The 10,392-nt window shown below is 36.6% G+C and overlaps 1 protein-coding gene across 1 annotated transcript; it reads left to right on the top strand.

The window, feature by feature from the left end:
- The first annotated feature begins 2,130 nt into the window (after positions 1-2,130).
- On the top strand, positions 2,131-9,016 carry LOC139723173 (adipocyte plasma membrane-associated protein-like). Its single transcript, XM_071634433.1, has 9 exons — positions 2,131-2,138; positions 2,781-2,882; positions 3,972-4,087; positions 4,608-4,703; positions 5,896-6,003; positions 6,713-6,884; positions 7,561-7,695; positions 8,239-8,428; positions 8,810-9,016. Exons 1-9 carry the CDS (start codon positions 2,131-2,133, stop codon positions 9,014-9,016), a joined length of 1,134 nt encoding a protein of 377 aa, XP_071490534.1.
- The last annotated feature ends 1,376 nt before the right edge of the window (positions 9,017-10,392 follow it).

The following is a 10,392-nucleotide window of genomic DNA, read 5'->3' as shown; positions in this document are numbered from 1 at the left end:
GTGTTTGAGTTTTGTGATGCAGGATTATGGTTTCTCTTTTCAAAGCTTAAAGACCTGTCCATCTTAGATTTAGCCCAATTTGTGCCACATTGTGTACATAGAAATTACCATTGTATACCTTTTGATTGTCGAAATTCCGTCTTGATATGCCATTTTCATGATGAAAGTAAGTACATTGTAAGTCATTGATATGAAATGTTTGATTTAGAAGTGCACAGAGTGGATCTCTCTGTAAATTTCCAAGCTTCTGGCTTCTACCTTAAACAGAACTTTACCTCATTCTCTAACTTTTAATTCTGATTTTGGCATTGATGTGTCTTCACCGCTAAATTGGATGTTAGACATTATATTTTCTTATCTACCATTTATCCATCCTTTATTGAGCCGTTCTTCCATTCATCTGTACTAAATCATTTCTTGTCACCATCAGAACTGGTAACAGTCAAAGAAATCAATAAAACTCTTTTGTTTTGTTTTGTTTTCCCTTTTTTTTCGGGGGGGGGGGTCTGTCATACTCGTGTGGATCAGAGATCATAAGTTATTGGGATAGGTCACAAATCACATGTGTGATTTTGAACTAGATCTGGTTTACATTGGATGTCAAATAACAGGAATGAATATGAAAAATTACCAAGAATAGAGTACCTTCAGACATGTTGTTATAAATTAATTAGTACAAGGATGTTGTACTCTTGGACAAAATACTGTGATAGTGGCAATGGTATGTTCATCTCCAAAAATATGTGGGGCAAATACGTAGTTTGCAGACACATAGCAGCTAAAATTGTAGCGAAGAATTCTGCTATATTGGTAGAGTTTATGGTACATTGTATGATATTGTCAGTGAATTCACCTGTTTATGTTACTGTATTCCAAGAGATGAGATTGTATAGATAAAATCATTAGTTCACTTGTAGTACTTGACTTGTAATTTATGGAAGAAAGTAGCACATATCTGTCTCAACTATATGGGGGGAAAATACAGTCAACCTTGCCTAAGTCGAATCTACAAAGTATTTGGACTGAAGAAAGAGCTTTGACTTAGAGAAAATTCGACTTTTGAGGGATTACAGTCAATAGAATATAAAGAGAAGAGGACTTAGAAAGATCTTTGACATTATTCGACATACAGCTGTATTTTATTATTTGACTCGTGCAAGGTCAACTTAAGCAAGGTTGACTGTGTACTGAACTGATGTGAGATCACTTATTCTGGCATTGCAACTGCACACTGCATCCATTGTAATGTTCAGTTAGCCAATGTGCATCACATGTATATCTTGTACATGTATGAAAACTTACATATGGAACGCCTGTAAATAAATTATTTCATGAAATAAAACTCAAATGTGGAGTTCTTTTTTTTTTTTCTTTTACAGTAGAATATGATTTAATTCTTTGATTTAATGAGAGAGGTCAGATTTGAAAAAAAAAAGAAGAAGAACAGGAAGTGTGTATATGTTAGACAGGTAGAGGCAGATTGGTGAAATGAGAGCAACAGTTATTATGTATATCATAATTATAATTGTACACGTATATGTACATAAATATGTCTCCTTAACCTTTTCAACTATATTATATCCCTATCAATCACAAGCTTTACTGCTGACATTGTTCAGTGCAAGTGCACATTTCGTACACACTGTCTCTCTAAAGCTGGCTCCAGAGTTATATACGTAGTTAGATATACATGTACGCTGTATACACGTATATTTTTATACATATGAGAAAGTGAGAGAGGGGGGAAAAAAGCGGGGGTGGGGGGGGGGGGGGAAGGTGGAGAGGAAGAGAGAAACAAACAAAACAAATGTGAAAGACAAAACAGAGCACAGAGAGAAACAAAGGCACAGAGATGGTAGCAGAGTGGCACCCATTCCTCAAAGAGGCAGGCAACATTTCTGTTCAGCTGTTTAGATGCATTTCATGTATGTAGCGGTATACACAGTAGATCCTTGTTATAACGAGGTTGGATAGAGCGAGAAAGCCAGCACAGCGAGGTAATGTTTCTGGTCCCATTGCTTTTATAGCCTTTTGTTTTCATCCCTGATATAATGAGATCCCTGATATAATGAGATGGTTGTTATAACGACATTTCAGCGGTCCCAAGCAGCTTGTTATAATGAGGTCCCCATGTACCAGTATGTCTGCACTACAGCACCTGATCTCTCATTGCAGAAACTACACTGTACCAGCATTTCTCATCACCACCATTAAAACCAGAGGCAAAGTATGCTGGTCCAATGTGTCCCCTTTGGTATTGGCAAAGACGACTTCAGTGGTGTCTTACTGTCCCTCACAGTAACATCAGTCTTATGAGGCTTGAAAACAACATCAAACATGTAAGTATAACTTTAATGCATGTCTGTGTACAATATTCTGAATGATATGCCATAGCAATACATTGCAATATGCCTGGCAGTGTACCGGTATATCTAAAAATAAGTTATGTTGCATAGAGATCTATAGACTAACTCACTGCATCGATGGTAGGGGTAGAAGATCTACACAGCCACTTAAAGGATGATCCTTGTTCACACACTCTGTGGCGTTTCCAGCTCCCATGCAGATATTGCTATATTCCTCGCCTCCATAGGCCAAGACACACCAGCTCAGGTTACCAGGGGTGAGCTCTCGGTTGTACATGCAAGCAATTTTCAGTTGCTTGTTATTTTCATCATACAGTTAAATACTGAATAACAGTATATGATCGATATAAATCTTACAACTAATCTCAGCCTTTGGTTAATGGGACTTTATTTACCTTAAATTCCATCATATAGGCCTTCCAGTGACATCTTCCTCAACACTGCCATCACTGTTCACATTGTTGTCACGGCTATCATATTCCTACTGCCCATCCCATTTGAGCCTGTGGAATTCCAGTAAGTACAGCATTCAACCCTACACTCTTTGAGTTACTCTAGTATCTATTGTGGATTGATCTGACAATGTGTTATCATGTTTTAAAAACGCCTAATATTTGGACAATGAATCAGTTATGCGAGTGTAAATTCCTCTTTGATGTATTAACTATCGGTATTGTCTTTGGTACATGTTTTATGTACATTGCTCAGGAAAGCCAGTCATTGTTGTATTTGTAAGGATACTGCCATTGTAGCATCCATCTGAAGGCCTCAGAAAGTCATGGCTATTAAAGGGAACATTGAGAGCATTGTGAATACATTGTATTATGAGTAGCGTGACAGCACAAATATTCAGGTTGCTGCAAGTGAAGAGTTTGTTCGCAACAACCCATAAGTCCATATTTGCCAAATGGAGATATTTGTGATTAAAGGTCAAGAAAAATAAAGAGAATAATAAGAAAATTTTTTCTTCTTTTGACCATAACTTCAAGAATTTACCTTTATATATAGTGACCAATATATCATTTAAAAGGTATTATTTTGTACTTTATGACAGAGACCGTACTTCAAAATCTTCAAAACTGGACTTATCGGTTTTTGCGAACAAACTCTTCAAGTGTTTGTAGCACTCCTCTACGACAATACAAATCAGGAAAACAAAATTAAGAGGCAAGGATGAGAAGCTAAATGATTCTTCATCGACCCTTGCCAGTAGTACCTTGTCCAAACATACCAATATAATCTTGACCAGGAGTACATTGTATAGAAGTTGGTATTTATGCATAACCAATTACACACATTTGATGATACAGGAATACAGTGCAGCGAATCTTGCAGTTTTTCTGGTATGCTATGAGTCTGTCAACAGCCATTCAGATGAAGAAATATTGTATATGCAAAAGGAACACATACAAACGCTTCAAAAGAGAACAAACATTGCAACTCACAATGTATAGGTACATATGTAGCTAACGGACACGTACCAACTTTACTAATGCAGGATGTCTAGTATATGCTTGTTGACAATATGTTTTTTTTTTTTCGTCTGATTTTACATGAAAAGTTGTGTTCATATGTATGAAGACCTTTCAATGTCTTGATCCCTAGGTTGCCAGATCCACCTTACCTGGGGGATTCTCTCCCAGAAAACACCTACCTCCAGGGGGCAGAAAGAATCCTGGATGACTCAATTCTTGGACCCGAATCCTTGGCGAACCTTCATGGTAACTATTTCATGAACTCCTCTGTTCATCAGCCTTTTTGTCTCTTCAGAGTCAGTGACTATTACAACAAAAGTAATACTGTAAAAGTGGATATTTTCACATGAAGAATTATTATTATTATTTTTTCTTTGCGCTCGGCTGGGTTAGATGAATTTCACGTATTCTTAATTCCGCGGAATCAGGACATTGATTAAAGGTACATATGGTATGCAAAAATATTCATGTGCTTTTATTTTTGTGGTAGCTTATGGAGGTATGAAATGCACGAAAATTTCCACACTACAAAAAATTTCACTTTTACAGTAATCTGTATACCAGTACTTGAATTTCACTACCATTCATGTATCTTTACATAATGAAACTTCCTTCCTCTGATATCATTAAACTTGTTCTCACCTTTGTCAAATCTGCCTGCATGAGAAAGACTAGTAAAGGTAGTTTTTGTTGGTTTTCTAGGGCGTGAAAATACTTGTGGTATATATCATCGTAAAATTATCTCACTTTTTTTCCCCCAAAACAGGTGAAATCTACAGTGGTACAGCAGATGGCAAAATTGTGAGAATCAGCAAAGATTTATCAGTCTCGGATGTAGCAATTCTTGGACCGCCCTCTTGTGGTAAGTTTGATACATCTTTTGTTAAAGAATACACTCGGTATCTTGACACGGGTTGATATAGACACTGTTTGCTATCTGGATCTTTGTAACTGAGCAATATCCTATGAAACACTTAGCCAAACCTTAGTTATTATATCCCCAGACACAGTTGCCATGTTTCAGTTATTCCATACCATGGCCTTTGTTATAATTGTAAAGTTGATTCCCCCAAATTCATATGATTATTCAAGAAGAAGATGATGATGTTGCAAAATATTGGAAGGAAAAGATAGAGCCACAATATTCAGAGTTATTACTGTTTGAGAAAGAAAACCTCATATGGAGATCCATAATGTTTAATCCCTCTTGAAATATTTCAAAGTCTGTATGTTTGTATGAATATATTTTTGATTTATGGAATTGATATAATTGCTATAGTGATTGTTAGTGTTAAATATTATATTGTTGATATCGGCACATTCATTTCACAGATGTCATCTGTATTATATGTAGTTAGAATTGTGATTTATAACTTTCGATGTGTACCTGCAATTATCTAAATGGATAATTGACCTGGTCAAATCATGACACTTCCTGATGCCTGTATATTCAATAAATTAAGTGAGGTATCCATACATCAAAACCTCTTACTACAAAAACAAACACCCAAACAAACTTACAGAACACTATAGAGTAGCACTAAGGGCATTACTTTAACTTTTTCTTTCTTTCTTTCTTTTCATTTGTCTTTAAGGGTAAAATATAGGGTGATCGAAATGGGACAGTCCAACAAAATTTTAAGCCGTGTATACACCAAGCATCTCACAAGCTACAAATGTTCTCTACGGATATGTTGCTATTGCCAGCACCATTGATATCAAAACTATATCTGAGTATTTTGGTTGATATCAACTGGAGTGGAAAGAACAAAACAAAACAAAACAAAACAAAACAAACAAAAAAACCCATGCCTTGGCCCAAATACATTTTGCAGCTATTGTGCATATATTTTAGCTCTATAAGTGCTCACAAACATTCATCTGGATAAAAATGCTTTATATCTTGATGAAATGCAATATAAAAATATGTCATTCTAGAGTATGCCGAGGGAAAATAATGATTATGTTTGTTAACTGCAAAGAAAAATGGATATGATATTACCATAATGCCATTGGTGAACAATATTTCCAATAATTCTCCCTCATGTTTCCAGCAAACGAGACAGAGTGTGGGCGCCCTCTTGGTCTCCGCTTTGGACCTGATGGAGGTCTCTATGTCCTTGATGCATTCCTTGGGCTATTCCGCATCAACGTCACAACAGGTAACCTATGGTTTTATACATAATGCAGTTCAGCTATAACAAACTTAGATTCTTTTAGATATCTGTGTCTCACCATAATTTTGTTCCTGATAAAATTCATTTAAAAAAAATGATGTTTAATTAAATAGAAAAAAAAAATATTGAGAAATAACAAAACAAAACAAAACAAAACAGAACAATAAGACTCAGGACTGATAAAATCATCTCTTGAAATTGAAAGAAATGGTAATAATCTCACTATGCTCTAAGCTAAAGACAGTCAAACCTTCTGAATTAGACGATGTCCCATTCTTGTTCAACCGATTATAAGCCTCTTTTCTCAAAATGCTCCTTTATTCTGATATATTACACACATAATTTTCTGATTTTGATGAATACAGTGACATCGACATTGTTGTTGGATGCCATTACATACAGAACACACAAATTCTACTTGTATGCTGCTCAAAATACAAGCTAAGCTAACATACAACTGCTTCATATGGTAGTGATAAACTATATTATGTGGCAAATTTAATATTTTCACACCTACAAACACACATGAAGCCCACAAAATGTATGTATAATGGCTGAGGTCATTATTTCTTTGTTCTAGAAGCAAAGATTAAGACACCTTACAGATGGCATTATGTCCTGAACAATGATAACCATGAAAATATGACACTTTGGGTGACATTTTGTGACAACTTCATATTTCCTTCCCATACAGGAGAAAAATCTCAGCTTATTCCCAAGGACACAGAAGTGGATGGTAAACCAATTCTTTTCTTCAACGACCTTGATGTGCATTCCAATGGCACGGTCTTCTTCACTCACAGCAGCTCGCGATGGCATCGCCATCAACACCTTACACTGGCCCTGGAAGGCATGAGTGATGGCAGGTAAGGTTGCCATAGCAACATTGTCATACCTCAGAGTTTGTATCAGAAGTGAGAAATCAAGATAAATGTTTAAAACAAATTTGCAAAGGAAATACAATAACATTGTATGCCTCAACAGATTTTGCCTCATACAGTTTGGGAGGTGAAAGAAAACAATGATTCCTTCAATAATTATCCATTAATTCAGTTGTGATCTATTCATGCTCTAACGTCATGTGACCTTTTTCACAAGGACCCCCACTTCACAGGAAACTGTACTATGTTTCCACTCAATCAGAGTTTGATATGTTTCATGGAGTGGTTGCAAATCACCAAGGAGTGTGAAAGGTGTCATCATATCTGAGTATGCGCTACTGTTCCAGATTCCATCCTATAGCCATTTAACTCATATAGTGCATTTCCCCGTACTGAAAGTGATGTCCATTCCTTGCTTACACATACAGACACCAGGAATAATGGCATTACCCGTGTTCCAGATAGATGAACTTGTTGGTTATGTTTGCTATTACGATATAAGAAGTCAAACAATAATACGCTTACCACAAAAAGAATTTGCATCCCTTCTCGAAAGTCCATTTTGGAGTTACATGTATTTCCATAATGTTGTGAGGCTAAGAAAAAGATATCTGTGGGGTTGACAAGTCATGCATGCAATCTTTTTCTACTTCTGATGCAGATTACTGAAGTACGACCCATCATCAAGAAGAGTCTCTGTTCTGATGGACGGCCTGGCCCTGGCAAATGGTGTTCAGCTGTCTCACAACGAGAGTTTCCTCCTGGTTGCTGAGGGAGGCAGGATGAGGATTCACAGGTGAGATACCAGACATGCTTCATCATCATCATCATCATCATCATCATCACCATCATCACCACCATCATCACCATCATCACCATCATCACCATCATCATCATCATCATCATCATCTGACATCATCATCATCATCATCATCATCATCATCATCATCATCATCATCATCATCATCATCATCATCATCATCATCATCAACATCATCATCTTCATCTCTTCAAACATCTTCCTATTTTTCTTATTTTAGCGACTATATGAGGTTTCCAAATATTTAACCAGGAAAAAAAACCTTATGTTTTAGTCATATCTGCTTTTAAACAGCATCCTACCAATCAAAATGGTAACTGTTACATATTTTCACAACATAATATATTCTTAAAATGCACCACAAACACTTAACTGTCCATTTCCTTCCCAATACTTTCTTCCTGCTAAATTCACTCAATTGATTAATCACATCTGCAAATATAGACTGATGTGATGAAATAAATGGATATGCTCAGTACTTGTACTTACATTCACTCTTTCATTTTCTACATTTTGCAGGTATTTCTTGACAGGCGAGAAGAGTGGTAAAACCGAGATCTTTGCTGAAAACCTTCCTGGATTCGTAGACAACATCCGTCCAAGCTCAACAACAGGTGGGGGGTTCTGGGTAGCTCATCCCACTGTACGAAGGAGATGCATCTATGACCTTCTTGCACCGAGGCCTTGGCTCAGACAACTGCTTCTTAAAGTAAGACGTGACATCATTCCGCTGCTCCTAGCCAAAGTATAATATCCTCATGCATTGTACTGCAGCTATGTACACAAATCTGGCAAGAATAACTATTAAAAATTACCCCACATTAAATTATTACATCATATGAAAACTACATCAAACTTATAAAAAACCTTCTGTACTCATCTCAACCCCACAACCCTTAAAAAAGATAAAAGGGTTTAAAAGCAATCAGGCATTACTCAAGAGCCTCTATAGCAGTATTGGTATTTATCAATTGCATATTTTCCTTCATTGAATGGAACGAGTGAACAAAATTCCACAAAAACATAAATTTTGTCAATACAATGTATCCCCTCAAAAACACATTTTTTTTTTCAACTTTTTGCTCGACAGTTTTTCACTCCAGAAACCATCTTCCAGTACACCACCAAGCCCTACGGACTCATCCTAGAGTTGAATGAGGAGGGAGAGATACTCCAAAGGATGGACGATCCCACTGGATCCACGGTCTCTGTGGTCAGTGAAGTCTTGGACACGGGAGATCACCTCTACCTCGGATCCTACAGCACTCCCTTTCTGGCCAGGATACAGATATCATGAGAGAAACTACTTGTTTGACCCTGTATTAAAATTCTTCAGATACTTTTGATAATAAACCTGTGCTGGTCAGGTACCCTGATGAGGAAATACTGACTTTCTGCATTATTCTAGACTTGGATACAGGAAATTGTCTGCATGCTTTTTTTTTAGAGGTGTGTTGCTGTGTGATTTCGGTGTAAATTGCGTGTGCATACTGCAAAAAAGGTTTTTCCAAATGGAATGGCTTTGGGAAAGAGGACCGCTCTTCTTGTGTTGAATGTCATTACATACCCAGTGGCGGATCCAGGCAGGCGCACACTGGGCGCACACCCCTCCTTATCTTTTTTTTTTGAAACAAAAGAAATAAAAAGAAAAAAATGGGGGTGCATGCACCCCCTATAATTTTGTAAATGCATCCCCCCCCCCCCCCCACTTTATGGAATTCCTGGATCAGCCCCTGATACTGAGTGTGGAACATAATTTTCATATTAAATAGAGAGAGATACTTGAATGTCTACTTTGCTGTTCACTGTCAACTACGTGTAGTACATTATCATATGTTCAATGAAACTCTGAATGAAATTAATACAGTGGACTCCCGTTATAACGAAGTCCTCGAGACTGGCAGTTTTCTTTCGTTATATCAAAATTTAATTATAACCGAACAAATAAACAATAAAGAATATAGAGATTTTAATTTTGCGACCTGGATTTTTATTTTGGTGTAACCGGAATTTCGTTATAACCGTGTTCGTTCTAACGGGAGTGCACTGTATCCTCATTGCATATTGTAAACTACATCATTAATTTGCTGAATTTCTACCTGACATTCTTCTTACAGCCTGACACATCTGCATAATCATACTAAAATATGCATCATTTACACTCAAAATTAAAGACAATACAGTCAATTCTGCATCAGTCACATTCACATTAGTCAAATGAACTCTTGCATGTATATTATATGACCAGTGTGTGTTAACAAAATCATGTAATTCCAATATTGCAGTTCAAACCTGTTTTATCTTGTCCAAATACATCAGACTTGGGCAAAGTTAACAATTTGGACATAAAACATCAGTAGAAATGTGTATATACATTGAACAAGAAATAAAAGACAGGCCACTTTCAGTTTTATAGAAGCTTAGCCTCAGCAATATCCTTTTATTTACAAACCCGATTTCCACATTTTAGCCAACACTCTACTATTACAGTTTAAAATATCAGAACAATCACACTCAAATTTGAACACTTTCTCTTCAAAATGAATGCAGTTGTGAGAAGTGGTCCTAATGAATGGACACTGATATCAAGCAATATTTTCACCTGCCTTTCTGTTTATTACCACATGTATATCATCTTTCAGCCACACACAAACCAACAACGTTATTCTTTAG

This window comes from Diadema antillarum, unplaced genomic scaffold (genome assembly GCF_040938485.1).
Source record: "Diadema antillarum isolate AM-2024a unplaced genomic scaffold, OU_Dant_1.0 scf00000182, whole genome shotgun sequence".
NCBI classification, from domain to species: Eukaryota; Metazoa; Echinodermata; class Echinoidea; order Diadematoida; family Diadematidae; genus Diadema; species Diadema antillarum.
The sequence above is the reverse complement of the archived record's forward strand: the minus strand, read 5'-3'. Positions and strand labels throughout refer to the sequence as shown.